The sequence below is a fragment of the Xiphophorus maculatus genome, chromosome 14 (assembly GCF_002775205.1).
Source record: "Xiphophorus maculatus strain JP 163 A chromosome 14, X_maculatus-5.0-male, whole genome shotgun sequence".
NCBI lineage: Eukaryota > Metazoa > Chordata > Actinopteri > Cyprinodontiformes > Poeciliidae > Xiphophorus > Xiphophorus maculatus.
In genome coordinates this window covers 10,779,403-10,795,808 of record NC_036456.1, presented here as the reverse complement: position 1 = coordinate 10,795,808, position 16,406 = coordinate 10,779,403, and the positions used below count along the sequence as shown (strand labels likewise).

Sequence of the window (16,406 nt, the reverse complement as noted above, 5' to 3'; positions counted from 1 at the left end):
GGGATTGAAGTGTTTTGGTGAAATGCAAAACTATGTTTCCACTCCGACGCACGGCCGCAGCGAGCGTGGCAGCGCGCTGAAACGTGAGAGTGGGAGTCGTGCAGAGGTCTGAACCAGGCGCAGAGATGGTTTCTGAGCTGTAAATCTGAGCGCTCGTTAGCAGCGGGATGTGTCGGCCGGATGGCAGTAAGGCCATGGGAATCCCTCCCCAGACAGGCCCCCTCACTGCTGCTGCTGCTGCTGCTGCTGCTGCTCAGGGCGCTTTTTTTTTGGACTAAATTATTATTTTTGACCGCCTTTGTGCACTCAAGCACAGTCGGAATGAAATAAATAAATAAATAAATAACATATCTGGATGTTAAACGTCTCTTTAACCTCTTCACGCGACGTGAAAGCGCGTTGGGTTTCACTGCGATTTTATGAGACCAACACAAAGAAGGGAAATGAATGAAAAATTTCGTACAAAAAAAAAAAAAAAAAAAAAAACGCTTACAAAGAAATATCTGAAAAGTGTGGTGTACATTTAAATAGGGTTATTACACCACTTGTAAATGATGCTCTCCTACTAAATAGGTGAAAATGAAAAACTGTGTGGCTTTTTCTGTTTGTTTTTTTTAAAAAGAAGAAAAGTAGAAGAAAAAAACTGGAAAAACTATAACTGAGTGTCTTCAGTCAGAGGCTACTTCAAATTTGTTGCGACACAGGTGGCTACAGGAGATCTTTCCTGAATTTGAATTAATTATGCGTTTGTTTCCAGGTGAATGTTTGACCTCATTGCAAGACAAAAATCCCAGCAGTAGGAGGCTCCAAAGGTCACTTTAGGGTCACGCGATTTACACTTCCTAAAAGAAAGAAGCCGGTTCATTTAAACAAGTGAAACAGCGCTGAGGCGGTGACCCCATCCGTGACCTTTTTCGCATGCTTCGCCCCTCTTCCCAGGTCAGCCGCTGAGGCGCCGACACCCAGAAGACAACCTGCTGATCACTTCCAGCCTCGTCTGCCGCAACAGGTGCCGGATCCGCTCCGGCTCGGCTCCTGCGAATGAGAGAGGAGGAATTTTTCAGTGCCCCGATCCAAACCCAACATCTGCCAAGGCGGCGGGAGACACTGGCAGAGCGGCGCGTGTGCGACGAGGAAGATTGTGTGCCTGCGGCCCACCCTCACCCCTCCCCACCGCCTCGCACACTGAGGCCCTGGCCACCGAGGTGTCAGCGGGTGCCAGACTGAAAGGCTGGCGAGACGACCTCACTTACTGTGCAGCTTGTACGCCCTCAGCCACATTATCTGCAGTCATAACTGTGCGCGTGTCTCACTGTGTGACTGCAAGATGAAAAGGGGGTGAAGCCAGCCAGGAAGCTCCCCTCCACCCTCCACCCCACCCGCCTCCCAGACAGAATTTGGACTGCTGTGCCGAGATTACCCAGTAGCCTCCCTCCTCCCCCCCCCAAAGCCTCCCGTGTCCGTTTGGCAGTAAGACGTGTCAGGGATCAGAGAGAGAAAGTGCCTCCCCTGGGTGCTGTGCTCCAGCTAACCCAGATTTTATGCAGTGTGACACAGAGGAAGACACCGGCTCCTGCGCCGCGCTCGGAGCTGGCTGTCTGAACCCGGGCGGCCCCGCGAGCTCAAACAGCTTAAATAACAGCCAGGCAGAGCAAGTCAGAGCAGGAGCCCAGAGAGGAGTCCATTATTGCCTGGATTCGTTTTGGTGAGGCAAGTCCCACTCTCAACAGGGGCTTACATAAGAGGAGTTCTTCCAAATTATAGCCAGTTTGTTAATTTTGGTTATTTTATTTTTTTTCTTCTTTAAAGAGATTTAGAAGAGGTTGAATCTGTGCCTTACTTGATTTACAGATTTTGCTTTTGGTGTGTATCCACTCTCATTTCTACAATAGACAGTGATAACCTTTAACTGAAAATATTACGTTTTTTAGATCATTTTTTCTTACTTTCTTTAAAGGACTTTCCATAGCTTCCCTTACTAGTAATATTAAACTGTAGGACTTGGCTTAATAATTTTAGCTGTTAGAATTTAGGCCCATTCCTGCTGTCAGAACCGCTGTAAGTGGGTCAGGTTTGTGGGCCGCCTCACTGGTGCACCTTCTCTGCTCTGCACACACACATTTTCTAAATTACTGAAATCAGGGCTTTACAAAGGGCCCTTCAAAACAAAAGTGTTCTTAAGCTACTTTGTAATTATTTGGCTTTCCATTCAAGAGACCCGTTTGTGCCCAGGCTTTAACTTCCAAGTTAACATCTCGAAATGTCGCTGCCATATTTCCACGCGATGTTTGTTACCCATCATGCCATCTGCTTCGTGCACCAGCAAAAATAGATATCAGCAAAACACCCCATACGGTGACGTTGCTACACCTTCACAGTCGACACGTTTCACTTTCAGCAGCTTTCACTCTAACAAAGGTACATTTTTGAGAGTGTGGAGCCACTAAATAACCCTGAGGTGATAAAGTTGTGCTGGCGGATAAGTTGATTGTCTCTAAAAACCATGAAAACTGTGAGAGATCATGTTTGACAAACTGACAACTCTCCATATATTGAGGTATTTGTTCCTGAGTCCATTTGCAAACTGTATTTTTTTTTTTTTTATGTTGCTTTTGGAATAATCTTCCTCTCTGAGTGGCCCTTTAGCTCATGCAGTTACATGACTCATTTCCTTGTGGATAATAATGTTCTCACTTAGTATTTTTACGAGATATTGTCCTTTTACTCTGGGGTTGATGCATTTCATGTTAAAACATGTTTACATATCCGTGACGCACAAGCTGATGGCTGGAAATTCCCATCCTGTTTTTACATACATTTGTAGTTTATAGAAGCGTGCCATGGCACCTTCACGGATCTGGACAAACCAGACTTGATTAGGACCATCATTCTCTTCCTGGTGTCTGTTGATTTTTTTTTTTGTATCAAAAGTTGATTTGAATTCACAAAATGTTCCTCTACCGAAGTCAAATAGCGCGAATTGTTCCATCAGAAGCTTACAATGTCATGACATCGTCACTGGTAGACAGTAATCGTAGCGTATGTACATTTTTAACTTTAAAGAGAGTCATAAAATATTCAGAATTTATTTGGTAAATAGAAATAACTGTGTTACTCTTAATTGACCTAATACAGAAAATATTTGATCTGATTAAATGTTAGACTTTGACTGTAAAAAAAAAAAAAAAAAAAAGACTTCAAAAATACTAATATTTGTGATGTTTGTCAAAATGATTTTTGCTTTTGTTTCTTTCATGTCACTGAGGTTACTGCTAAATAGTATTTTTCTGGAAGAAAGCAATGTTCATGGATTGAAATGGCTGTAAACGTAAGGAATATTTTTTCCAAAACAGAATAAATAATAATCTGATTGTCATCATAACTCATTTTAGCAGCACTATAATATTTAAACCAAAGACTCCTCTGCTTGTTGTCAGCTTTTGTGTGCAAACAGTGCAGAATCAAGCTGTGCAATAAGGATTTTCCTGCAGTGAGGACTTGTAGACTTAGTGGTCTAACTTTAATAAAGGTTATTTATTTGTAATATTTGCAAGACTTTTATTTGTGCATCCACAGTGTTTTTTTGTTTTTAGCCTGTGTTTGTTTGTTATGATGTAAGGCACTTTGAAATGCCTTGTTGCTGAAATGTGCTATACAAATAAGATTTGATTTGATTTGATTTGATTTAGCCTAGTACTCTGAAAAAAAATGTCGGGGGTTTTTAAAAACGAACTTGTCCTTCTCCATTCTGACTCAGTTGGATGTTTCTATATGGGCCCACAGCACTGTTGACTTGTGTTAGTTGCATTAGTACGCCCCCTACAGGAAACTCTGGAACAGGGATATTTATCATACCGTTTTATTTTTGTAAAGAAATCTAAGAGATTTGCTTTAATAAATCAATAGCCCTGATTTATAAATACATTAAAAATCTAATATATATATATATATATATATATATATATATATATATATATATATATATATATATATATATATATATAGAGCTAAGATCCTGTGGGACTTCCAGATCCAGACAGACAAAATGGTAATGGCGAACCAACCAGACATTGTCGTAGTGGATAAACAACAGAGGAAAGCCGTTGTGATAGATGTAGCAATACCAAGTGACTGCAACATCAGGAAAAAGGAGCACGAGAAACTAGAGAAATACCAGGGCCTCAGGGAGGAACTGGAGAGGGCCTGGAAGGTGAAGACCACAGTGGTGCCTGTGGTCATCGGGGCCCTCGGGGCAGTCACCCCCAAACTGGACCAATGGCTACAACAGATCCCAGGAACAACATCAGACATCTCAGTCCAGAAATGTGCAGTCCTTGGCACAGCCAAGATACTGCGCAGAACCCTCAAGCTCCCAGGCCTCTGGTAGAGGACCCGAGCTCAGAGGATAAGAACCACCCGCGGTGGGTGAGAAGGGAATTTTTTTTTTTTTTTATATATATATACAGGAATTGAACTTCAGTATCAACCTTTTTGAATTATGTATGTATACAATTATTATTAAGAAACGACAGTAGATGACTTCATCTTTTGATGTTTTTCCTGTCTGAATGACAGTGCTGATTTTGTTTGACTTCCCTGTGAGTAAATCCTTAAGAAAATCCATGTTGTTGTTTCAGCTGGCCGCTCTCCTGACAAAGCTTTATTTCCTGTCAGACATCCAGGTGGGACGATGAGCTCAGTTGTTTGCATATTTAGAGTGGAGGCATTTGCTTCAAGGGTCTTGGAAAAGTGTGGAATTGATAAATATTGGATTTTTTGTGTTTGTTTTTGAAGGTTTTATTGCCCGCCATACAGTCATAGAAACCGAACTTGTAAACTTTAATCTGAAAAACCTTTTTTTTTTTTTTAAATGCTAAGCGCTGAAACGATTTCCGGTTCCGCTTGTCCGCCCCCAGAATTGCTCCCTAAGCAACAGCAAAAGGAAAATCGGACACAATGATTGAGGAAAATGGTCCTTCGGTACATGTATGTATAGCTGTAATATTTTCTTTAATATTCATGTTAACATGTTTTTTTTCTGATGCTAATATGACAAATGAGAGAATAAAGCTTTTATATTAAATAAATGTAGCTTTATAAGGGCTTGAGGTGAAGCTAAACGTTAGCTTGTGGCTAACAGGTTAGCTTACGTTTTTTTAAAAAAAATGTATTTATTAAACAAACAGTATACAAAGACTCGTTGAGGTATAAGAACATTGCAACATAGGTAGAAAAATAACAAAAACAAGGGGCTAAAACTAAACACAAGCACATAGATAGTGAGGCAAATGAATAACAATAGAGCAAGATTTGAAAACAAGAAAAGTAAAGATACTGGCAGTTACTTTTTTTTTTGCAGAAACAGATTTCAAATGTTTCAATGAGGTGTAATACAATTTAAATTGGTTAAGAAAAAAATCAAAACAAGGTGTAGAACCTCTCCATTTACAGCAGTGTGTATGATATTTAACAAGCAAGAAGACAATATTTACCATGTCAGATATTTGACTATCAAGGCCATCACAGGTCAGCTTACGTGTTCTCAGTTATATATATTTTTTTAATGTTCAGATTTATTGAAATTGTCCAGCAGCAAAATATACCAAGTGTCATAATGATTCCTGTAAAGTATTTCTGATTGTGAGCTGATCCTGCTGAATGTAAACACTGAAGAGATCTGATTTGTTTTTGTTAGTTATTAAATTAGTTTAAAGCCCTTTTCTGAAACTGTAATGGAAGCAGTGCATTTTGTACACCATAAATGAGACATGTATGCCATACTTACGATAAACTATTACGTACGTCTTGATAGCAGGTGGCAAAGTCACTAGAGAATCTCAGTATTAGGAGATTCTGCCTGAATCATTTGATGCTATCTACTAGTTATGAATGCGGCAAAAAATATATGACACTAATGCATAATTATGACATACTATCATGTTTCTAATTTACTACTTTATTGTGAGACGCAGGGTTGTAATTATGGGACGCTTTGTCAGTGGTGCAAGGTAGTCCCCCACAATTATTAGATAGTTAAGTGGGAAATACACAATACTAGCTCTTCTTTGAGATACGACGAGTAATGGGATAGCATTGCTTATTTTTGATTTATTGTTACAAGATATGTCATAATTATGAGACCCAAATTATTTGTATTGTCTTAATCACGGTAGCGGGAAATGAACGTCTGTATGGATTCAAATGATTTCTCACAGAATCAGTTCTTCCTTTGTCTCCTCTTATCCAGGAGCAGCCCGAAGTGTCCTCCTCTTCCCAGGCCAGACAGAAACTTGAGGGGCTCCTGAACAAGAACATGAGGATCCGCATGACAGACGGACGGACACTGGTGGGTCTCTTCCTCTGCACGGATCGGGACTGCAATGTGATCCTGGGCTCGGCTCAGGAGTTCCTCAAATCCTCAGGTAGGGACGCTTTGTCAGATGTTGGAAATTAAACTAATGTTTAATGGTTAATTTTCAACATCATATTTTCTCTTCTCATATTCATGAGTTCACTTGAAAATGTAGAAATAGAAGTATTTTAAAAAAGTATTTTAACAGTTATTTACACTTTTAAGAGCTACTATTCATGTAAAACAGGGGTGCATATCTAGAAGTTTAAGTTTGAAGCAGAAAAATCTCAATCCAAAAAGCAAACTGCATAAGTTAAAGATTAACTTCACAGAAAACAGTAGAATTTTAGTATGAAATGGAATTTCCGTCATTTCTCATTATTTTTGGTAGAATTTGATCAAGTTCACCTTAATAATTAGTGTTTAGAACCAATCCAGTTATGTCTCAGTCAAGCTTGGCAAACCACACACCTGATCGCTGCCGTTTTTCCTGCTTTGATGGAACCGGGTCCTGGTTTTATATGCGTTTTCTGCCCTTAGACACTTTCTCCCAGGGTGAACCCAGAGTCCTGGGCCTGGCCATGATCCCCGGTCACCACGTGGTGTCCATCGAGGTGGAGGCCGACAGCCTGGAGGACGCTGATGGGTTTGGAGCCTGCCACTGACGAAGAGCTGTCCATTGCGCTTGTTTATTTTTAACTCGACATTCATGTGACTGTTTCCTGTCGAGGCCTGTGTCTGGAAAAGAAAAGATCGAACTGTTCTTGGAGGAGTTTTAACTGTTTTTGTGGCTGAAACAGAACCTCCGTGCCAGAACTCTGGATTTATCCATTTCCCCTGAGAATGAACGAAACCCTTCAGCAGCAAGCGGGGTGAATGCGTTTCTGACATGTTTCGTGCAAATATATGGATTCAAGTTTATGTATGTTGTTAGTGTTTTTAAAATAAATTCATCTATTAGATCTTTTGTTTTTGATCCTAAATGCTGCAGTTTGTGAAGTGCAAAAATTTAGAAGCTCTGCAGAAAGTTGCAACAAAAAAAAAGATTACATATAATGCTCAAACTTTTACTGTACAATCTGAAAACTGCTCTAAAATTGAGTTTATCTGCGAATCACTGGTTGAGTAAAATTTATTTGCCAGATATCTAAATTCTACCCAAAGCAGGAGGAATAATGAGTCCAGTCTGGATGGTTTTCATCCTTTAATACACGTCAGCATGTCCACCGAGTCAATTTGGCAGCAGGAAGAAAAAGTTATGCCACAACCAGAAACCGTAAAAATAAAACAGCTCCTTCTTATCTTTAAATGCAAAGAGCTCCGTCACATTTTGGTTCACAAAATAAGCAGTTACAGTCACTCTGTCTTCAAGATGTCGGTAAGAAAATAACTTAAGTTTGTGCAAAAACAAACAAAAAAAAAAAAAAAGGCAAAACTACTAAGTACGTCTTTCGTGGCTGCAACACCAGAGCCTTAAATATAAACAAATCCTGCAACAATTTAGTTGTATGTTTTAGATAAATATTATCCAAATATTCTCGTTAAGATACTGAAATTCAAGCTTCAGCTGAACAGTTGCTATTTATAAATGAGGCTCTTAGTCACTGAAGATGCATTCTCTATGAAAGGCTTAAAAAAAACAGTAACATTTCAGGAGAGGAGAGGCTGTGGAGTGTTATTTTCCCCTCAAATAAAAAGCGTAAAATCTCCAAAAAAGGAAGAAAGGCAAAGAGAAACACCAGATTCAGTCAGCTACTGCTTTCATTCCTTATTGTTGCTGCTGTATACAGTACAGACCAAAAGTTTGGACACACCTTTTATTCAATGACTTTCCTTTATTTTCATGACTATTGACATTGTAGATTCACACTGAAGGCATCAAAACTATGAATAACACATGTGGAAATATGCACTAAACAAAAAAGTGTAAAACAACTGAAAATACCCCTTATATTCTAGTTTCTTCAAAGTATCAACCTTTTGCTGTGATTACTGCTTTGCACACACTCTGCATTTTCTTGATGAGCTTCAAGAGGTCGTCACCTGAAATGGTTTTCACTTCATAGCTGTGCCCTGTCAGGTTAATAAGTGGGATTTCTTGCCTTATAAATAGTCATGAAAATAAAGAAAACCCATTGAATTAGAAAGGTGTGTCCAAACTTTTGGTCTGTACTGTATATACACTTAATTTTCCACTAAATAAGCTTTCGAAACCAATTTCAGTTTAAATCAAAAACACACTGGTAGAAGATCCACAGGATTCCAGTGTGTTTCACCGTTTATCCAAGAGCTCAACGGAAAGCTGTTGATTTCAGAAACTAGAGAAACGTCTTGATTCTCGGGTGTAGAGATGCTGCTGCAGTCAAGATTGTTGGCTGGAGTTAGTAAAGCTGGGATTCCTTTGAAGAATACTGCGAGCAAGAATAAAAAGCGGCACGTTGACGTTCGTCCTCCGCCACCACACGGTTCAAAGATAGGCACAAAGAAAGAGAGGGGAGCAGAAACATCCACAGCTTGCATCCAGCACCTTTCAGTTTCTTAAAAAAGAAAAGATTTGAGGTTTTAAAAAAAAGCCTTCACTTTCTTCAACCACCTTTTACCACAGTTAAGTTCTCTTGTGGTTCCTTTCTGAAAAACAACACAAGTTTATGTCTCTGAATAAACAGCGTCCAGGCTGATGTACAAATCCAGTGAAAGAGCCGACACACGTCCAGAGTCGAGTCCTGCTCTCTAGTTGTACTCAAACTTGAAGTGGAAGTTGCCGCCGGACTCGAAGGGGTTAAAGTGGAACGGCCAGGCCCTCTGTCCGCCTCCGCCGCCCTGCTGGGTCTCCGGGTCCAGGGGATCCTCGCCTGCGTCGAACTTCTGCCTCATTTCTGGAAAGACATCGGAATGAAGTTAGGAAGAGTCCTGAGAAGGAGTTGGAAGTAGAAAAATAAACTAGACTTTTAATTCCCCCCCTACCCCCAAAAATAATCTGAAAAGTGTGGCATGCTCTATTTTCACCTTGACTTAGGTTTGCGCAAGAAATCAATTTTGTTGATTAATGACATTTTGGCTTTTGAAGATTTAATTTTTGGATAATTTTGGGATTCCTCCCCCACCAAAGCTCTCCTTGGATTCCCATAGTTTAGAGTGATGTCAACAGGTCAAAGGTCCACCATCTTGTTTGATGTGTGTGTGTTACAGCTTTGTTTATTTATAAGGGTCAGGCTACGTTTTTAATTTTTGCAAAAATAGTCGATGTTGCAGGGATACAGTTGAAATAAAAATGAAAATAAAGTCTTAGTATTACCAGATTAAAGTCGTACAATGAGGAGAATGAAGTTTTAATTTCATTCTCCAACACAAAAAATGTAAATAAAAAAAATTATCCAAGCTTTTTTTCCTCATTAAAGTAACTTTTTTATTTTAAGAGCTTTCTTCTGGTAAAACTGCATCTTCACTCTAATAGTGTTATGACTATATTCTTATAATTAAACAAAACTTCTTGTCGTTTGGACCCAATACGCCGTTGTAAAATCACAGAAGGCAATTTATTAAAAATGTTTTCTGTCAACTGGAATTTCAGCTATAAAAAAAGAAAGGCTTAAAAAAAGAAGAAAAATCTATTAAAATCAGAAATAGGGAATCTGAGAATTTATTTTTAAGCCGTACTGCCCGACCTCGAGTTGACACTTGTTTTCTTTTGCCTACTAGATTTGCATATGTGGAGATCGAAGTTTTTGCCTGTTTTTCTTTGCAAAACAGATGGAAGTTCAGTGAACGTGGACGAAGAGGATCGTTTTAAAATCGCTCTACATCTTCTCAACTGGGCCTGATGCTGTCAATTCACCTCAGTATAAACCCAGCTGTTCTCTGAAGGCCTCAGAGGTTTGTTAGAGAAGATCTTCACAGAGCGGCTGGATTCATACCGACATTAAACCAGCAGTGAGACATCCTCACTGTGGATTTCAGTCGTCGGCCTCCTTTGTATTTTGTTGCTATGTAATTAACAACAAAATGAATTGTTGCTTCACAAAGCTGTGTACAGTATTTGAAGGAAACCGGATTAGCTCGATTGTTTCTGTTTTTCCCTCCCTATTGCAAGCTGCTTCCTGTTCCTACCACAAACACACACACACACACACAAGTGTTGCGTGTGTAAAATGGGCTCCTGACCTGGGTCGGTAAGGACTTCTTTAGCCGAGGCGATATCGATAAACTTCTTCTCCGCTTCTTTCTTGTCGGCTTTGGACTGGAAGTTGTCAGGGTGCCACTGCTGCGCCAACTTCCTGTACGCCTTGATGATCTCCTGCTTATTAGCGTTCCTGAGGACAGGAAGCACAGATGGTTTGTTTTTATTAAAAGAGTTGTACAGTCAATTGCGATTCCAAAAAAAAAAAAAAGAGCTGGATAAAACTGCAGAATGGATCCAGATGGAAGCATCACCTGCCAACTCCCAGGATCTTGTAGTAATCCCTTTTACGGGAGACTTTGAGCAGCTTCTGCGCTCGTTCGAAACCCTCTCTGATGGCGTTGTTGTCGCCGTCGAACTCCCGCGCCTCCTGGTAGTCTTCAACAGCTGAAATAAAAAATACGAAAAAAGATAAATCTGAGGTAAAAAAACAAAAAAAGTGGGTTCAATAAATAAAGCTGCAGTTTTACACCAATAACAGAATCAGCAGAAATTATCCTGCTTGAATGAAGATGAGTTAGGCAAAGAAACAATCATCAAAGAAGACATTTGTGTTTATTTTTATTAGTGTGTGTTTATAACGTGGTTGTGTGATCAGATCTCTACCCAACTCTCATAAGACCCTGTTTACAGCAGCGACGGCGTTCAGTAATTGAAATATTTTCCCCAGTTATCGTGTTTGTCACAACTTTACATCAGGGTCTCATTAATTTGGTGTTTTGCTGACTTTTTTTTTTTTTTTTCCTGGGTGGGTTATTGAACCAACCGTCAATTTCAGTCAATTTCAAAAGCAAAATCAGGTTAGAGTTTCCATCCATTCCACAAGCCTAATGGTAATTTGCTTAATCTATTCTGGTTTTAATGTGTTTGCCATCACTGTTGAGTTGAAAAAGCAACATTTATCCAAACATTAGTGGGGTGTCTGTATTTATTTGAGCTTGTGTGAAACTCAAATTCTTGCTAGAAATTCACTGGCGTTCTTTTGTTGCACATGAACATTCGCGCTAATGGCCGCTGTATGACTGGAACCAGATGTTCCTCAGGCTTCTTTTAGACAGTGGATCAAGCCAAATTAATTATCCCACTGCAGCAGTGCCGTCATCTTATTTACCTTTCTCGTAGTCCTGGTTGAGGATGTAGGCCTCGGCTCGGTCTTTGAGGATGTTGGCATTTCGAGGGTCTCTCTGGTGGGCCTCTGAGCAGACGTCTATGGCTTTGGTCGCTAGCTGGAGCTACGACACCGACAATAAATTGAGACAAAACCAAGATAAAACTGGCCGTCTCTTAAGTTATTTAATCCTAAATTCGCAGAGGCGTTTTCTTTCTCACCTTAACAAGACAGAAGCAGATCCTCTCTTTTGCCAGGTTGGTGTAGAACTCGACGTTCGGCTCCGTCTTCATCACCGATTCATATTTCTCAATTGCTTCTTGAAACCTGATTGTGGAGAAGATGGAGAACGTGAGCCGATATTAGTTCAGTTGTTTCCTTAACCTGTCTGAATAATATTGATTAATCAGTATTATTAGTTAGATTTTTCTTCTTTGGGGAAATGGAAGAAGGAAAAAAAAATGTCCAAACTCAATTTTACTTCTATCCAGTTCTTTAAAACATTAAGAACAAATTTCAGACTTTTAAAGAATGAGTGAAACCTGGAATGAAATCTCAGATGAAAATCTCTAATAAAGTGTGGATCTTCAGCTTTTAAATATTCCATAAAGGGTTGATAATGTTTCACAAACGTTTTAAAGGAATCATGAAGGTCACTGACCTTTCCCCCTGGATCAGCTCCTCTGCAGAATCCAGCTGCTTGCTGAGCTTCTTCACCTGCTTGTAGTGGCTGAAACACTCCTTGTCATCCTGGTCGAGCTTCAGACATTCCCTAATGTGGCTGGAGAGAAACAAAGCGACAGATGGGAGTGAAGGAACAGGAAGGCCAAACAAATTATCAGAGGCTCAAAAAAGGAAACCGCTCCGTTTGCACGGCAGACGGCGCGGCGCTCACTTGAGGGAGTCGTGATGCTCTCCCAGGTTATACAGCAGCCTGCTGAGCTTCAGGAAGGCTGCGCGGTTGTCGTTGCGTAGCCGGGCTGCGGGCGTGAGATCCTGGATGGCTTTCTGAGGATCCCCCATTCGCAAGTAACAATCTGCACGAAGCTCCCTCGACTCCGGATCCCAGGGAGAGATCTGAGACAGGAACGGACATTAGCAATTTTGACAAAAACAACAAGAAACCCAACACTTGAAGGACTTCAAATCCTATTTATTTTTCTTCCAAAGATGAACATGTTGATGGAACTACTGCTGCCTGTAACTTTGTGGACTTCCTCTGCCGTGAATTGGCGGCAACATACAATAAAGTTCGACAAATGATGCAGTCCATCGTACCTCTATGACCCTCTCCAACGCGTTGATGGTGCCGCTGTAGTCGCCCTGGTGGTAAGCAGTTTGGGCTTCTTCCTGGAAGATCTCCAGATCTCTCGTTTTCATCAGCTGCTCCTGGGCTTCTTTGTGGTCTGCAGAGCGCTGCAGCTGGGAAAAAAAAAACAAAAAAAAAAACAATGGGATTCCATTTTCCTTTGATAAAAGTATTTCCCACAGTGTCCTATTTAATATGTTGTGTTTCAGTACAAACAAGAACTGAAAATATCAAATTTAACCTGGATATCAGCTTAGCTAAGCTACATTTGATGTACACGGGGAATGTTTTGCCAACATTTGAGAGAAGTAGGGAGGTAACAGATGATTATTTTAGTGAATCAAATATTCTGACCATGAATCGGTATGAAAAAAGAAACGGTTTAAATTCCATCCGAGTGTGTCGTTTCAGCAAGTGGAGTCTGTTTACTCCAGTTAGCGTTTAATCGATTACCAAATTAGCTTATGATTATTTCTATAATTGATTAATCGTGATTAATCTGGTTAATCGTTTCAGTCCTAGTGAGAATATTGTTCAAAGTAATGGCCAGTCATTTGCGGAATCCACAATAGATTAATTGCAATTTAAATCGCAGAAAAGTATAAAAAAGGTGCAACATTTTCGCTAATTCACGGCACCAAAAAATGTACGACTGTTCCATTTATTTCTAGATTCTTGGTCAGAAGCATTAAAACCCTAAAACTGAAAGGTATAATGCTCAAACCTAAGCTTGAGCATTCCTCCGGATTAAGTAAATGTTGTTTTTTTCCACCCTTAAAATTAAGTGTTTTTCTTAAAAGGTGGTTAAATAAAATAAGTGTAAAAAAAAGTGTTTCCACTTTAAAAAATGAACCAAATAGCAGCATAAATATTAAACATACCACCATTCTAAAGTCCTCCCTGGCCTCCTGAGTGTTGCCCTGCTTCAGCAGGATGTTTCCTCGCTGCAACCGGGCCTGAAGCAGAAGTGAGATGGTGTGAGAAAGAACAGTGTAACGGCATTTCAAAAAGCTTCGTTGAGGTCCTTTAATGACTTACTGGCAGGAAGTCAGGCTTCAGCTGGATGGCCCGGGTCAGATCGGGCAGAGCGGACTTAGATCTTCCCATGGCCAGGAACACAGCAGCCCTCTTATAGTAGGTCAGGTAGTTCTCAGAGTCTCCCTCTGGGAAAACATCATGGGAACTAACTTACAGCAGGGTCAAATGTGAGACTTGAAAGTCATGCTAGATTCAAACCACAAAAAAAAAAAAAAAGTCTGTACGGGTAATTTTGTACCTAGTAAGTATTAGAAAACCAGGTCAAAACAGAGCAGACGCAGCGATGAAAGTGTTAGGATAATCTTACCCACGGCTGAGTGGTAGTGGGACAAGGCTTCAGCGAGCTGACCGGCCGCCAGAAGTTTGCGACCCATCTCCAAGTGGTGCTCGATCTCGGCGTGAGTCGCGCCCAGGACACCTGTAACACAAAACGGAGCTTATAATCCCGCTTGGAACAACAGCCAGTCAGATGAAGGCAGCTTGTGTTGTCGGTTTAGAGGATTTTCACCTGTTCTCACACTTCTCTGATGACTAAGCGACTGAGTGGCACCTGTTGAGCCAACACGGCTTCAAGTCCAAGTGCAAATAGCTTAACTGAAGCTGAAAATTTAAACTTTCTAGCCAAATAGATAGAAAAAATTGCACAGTATTTGCACATTTTAATACAAAAAAAATCTATTGATCTGACCGCTTGTATTTGAAAACAGAAACAAAACATATATTTCTAAAATTATACAACCCATCAATTCTTACAGTAAAAATAACTTGATTATTTTCACACAGACTTAAACAAAAGTATCTTACCAACGCCTATTAAATTTAAAGCGTTTGCTCAATAAGAGCAATCGATGGTGCTTTTTTAGTTTCCAAACCATAACTTTTATGACCAGATTTATTATCCAACATCCAAATGCGTCTTACTTGTAAGTTAGAAAAACATGCAGTAGCCTTGTTTGCACCAGCTGACCGGCAGTGTGCAGCGCTACACAGTCTGGTTACTAACGACGAAGGCACTTTCTCTATTATCTCATCAAGGAAAATTTTGAACTATAGGAACAGTATGCTGGAAAATTAATGCGATTTTCAAATTGTAACTTTTTAAAAAAAATCTTGGTATATTTTGATATCAGTGGAACACTATGGAACACCTTTAAATAGTTTCTTTTTTATCTTACACAATTGCCAAAATATTTAGGGAATTTGTGAAAATATCTTTATCAAGACAAACTGATGTTTTCTCAATTTAAATAAAAAAAAAGTTTTTATTTTACAGATTCTGACTAATTCCAGTTGTTTTTGTTAAATAATGAGTGAAGGAATCAAAAGAGACATAATAATGAACTGCAGGTTCTTTGGTAGAAACAGTGGTTTTGAAATACATTATTAGATCAGCTTATGCAACAAAACATATTCTACAAATCTATTTTTTTTTCTTTTTTGGAAGTTCTGCTTAGCCCAAATCTTGTTATAAATTAGTTAGGTTTTCATTTCCTTGTATTTTTCAGACGTTTGGTTTCGTTTTAAGGCTATGTTGCGTTTGCGGCCGCTGGACAAAGAGTCTCTGTCACAACATGAGCTGCTAAAGTTTCATCTAATGCAATAAAATATAACTGTCAGGTGGTAAATTATTTTTAAAAGCTACTGAACATTGGGAGGGGTCTTCCAGCGTCAGGACAAAACGTCCCTCTGTGGAAGAGACGTAAACTTTGGAGACATGACTTTGTCATGTGACAATAAGACTGCAACCTACCTAAACCTACTGTCATTGTATCTGTCAGTGTGTTTTTTTATTAGTAATCCACTTGTTTGTAGCTCTAATAGCGGTCTTACCGTCCAGCTGGATGTCCAATAGGACACAGAGCAGAGACAGGGAGCATAGCAGCCCGCTGGCTCCTCCTGTCCGCCAACACCACTCCATGTCTGGGTCTGCTGACACCGGGACCCCGGAACAGACGGACTTCACGGCTCAGCTTGGGCTCAAGCTGCTCCTCTGGCTCATTGAGAACGACTGAGCCCGTTCTGACAGACCTAGGAACTGTTCCTAAGGTGTATTTACGGTCCCGTCCCCACAGTCCTCCGGGCGGAACAGAGGGGAGCCACTGAAAGGTTCCTGAGCCCGAAACAGATGTTTGACAGCAGCTCCAACAGACAACCAGAAGACTTTACTTGGAAGCAAATAAGCTCCTTCTAACCAGAGGATGGTGAAATCAAACCACTGACACTCTGTGTAGTTTGTAAGCGATACCTTTCAGTCTGCTCTCGGCTTCGCTTTCCCTTTCTGGCCCACATTATTCTGATTGGTCCACATGGCTTCTATCCGGGTTCGTCTGTAGACGTGGGCTGCTCTGATTGGACAGCCTATTTTAACACTGGTGGCACTCCTAGTATGTCTCAAGCCACTGCTAGAGGAGCTGTCGCCCTA

At 40.3% G+C, this 16,406-nt stretch overlaps 2 protein-coding genes across 2 annotated transcripts; one reads left to right on the top strand and one right to left on the bottom strand.

The window, feature by feature from the left end:
* Nucleotides 1–4,885: 4,885 nt before the first annotated feature.
* On the top strand, nucleotides 4,886–7,314 carry naa38 (N(alpha)-acetyltransferase 38, NatC auxiliary subunit). The gene is made up of 3 exons (XM_005814725.3): nucleotides 4,886–4,986; nucleotides 6,248–6,422; nucleotides 6,893–7,314. Exons 1-3 carry the CDS (start codon nucleotides 4,957–4,959, stop codon nucleotides 7,015–7,017), a joined length of 330 nt encoding a protein of 109 aa, XP_005814782.1. The 5' UTR covers nucleotides 4,886–4,956; the 3' UTR covers nucleotides 7,018–7,314.
* A 1,147-nt stretch (nucleotides 7,315–8,461) lies between these two features.
* LOC102235000 (dnaJ homolog subfamily C member 3-like) lies at nucleotides 8,462–16,263 on the bottom strand. Its single transcript, XM_005814728.2, has 12 exons — nucleotides 15,815–16,263; nucleotides 14,292–14,402; nucleotides 13,985–14,109; nucleotides 13,828–13,902; nucleotides 12,916–13,059; nucleotides 12,533–12,714; nucleotides 12,299–12,418; nucleotides 11,859–11,964; nucleotides 11,641–11,761; nucleotides 10,784–10,916; nucleotides 10,514–10,662; nucleotides 8,462–9,228 (listed from the first exon to the last, which is right to left on the bottom strand). The coding sequence occupies exons 1-12, from the start codon at nucleotides 15,900–15,902 to the stop codon at nucleotides 9,083–9,085; spliced, it is 1,500 nt and encodes a 499-aa protein (XP_005814785.1). The 5' UTR covers nucleotides 15,903–16,263; the 3' UTR covers nucleotides 8,462–9,082.
* Nucleotides 16,264–16,406: the final 143 nt, after the last annotated feature.

Excerpts from the sequence above, each read along its gene's own strand:
- naa38 (XM_005814725.3), top strand. The coding sequence starts at position 4,957 with ATGATTGAGGAAAATGGTCCTTCGGTACAT. Across the intron at positions 4,987-6,247 it reads AAAATGGTCCTTCGGTACAT|GAGCAGCCCGAAGTGTCCTC; the intron begins GTATGTATAGCT and ends CCTCTTATCCAG. Across the intron at positions 6,423-6,892 it reads GGAGTTCCTCAAATCCTCAG|ACACTTTCTCCCAGGGTGAA; the intron begins GTAGGGACGCTT and ends TTCTGCCCTTAG.
- LOC102235000 (XM_005814728.2), bottom strand. The coding sequence starts at position 15,902 with ATGGAGTGGTGTTGGCGGACAGGAGGAGCCAGCGGGCTGCTATGCTCC. Across the intron at positions 14,110-14,291 it reads CCACTACCACTCAGCCGTGG|AGGGAGACTCTGAGAACTAC; the intron begins GTAAGATTATCC and ends ATGTTTTCCCAG. Across the intron at positions 12,419-12,532 it reads GAGCATCACGACTCCCTCAA|CCACATTAGGGAATGTCTGA; the intron begins GTGAGCGCCGCG and ends GTTTCTCTCCAG.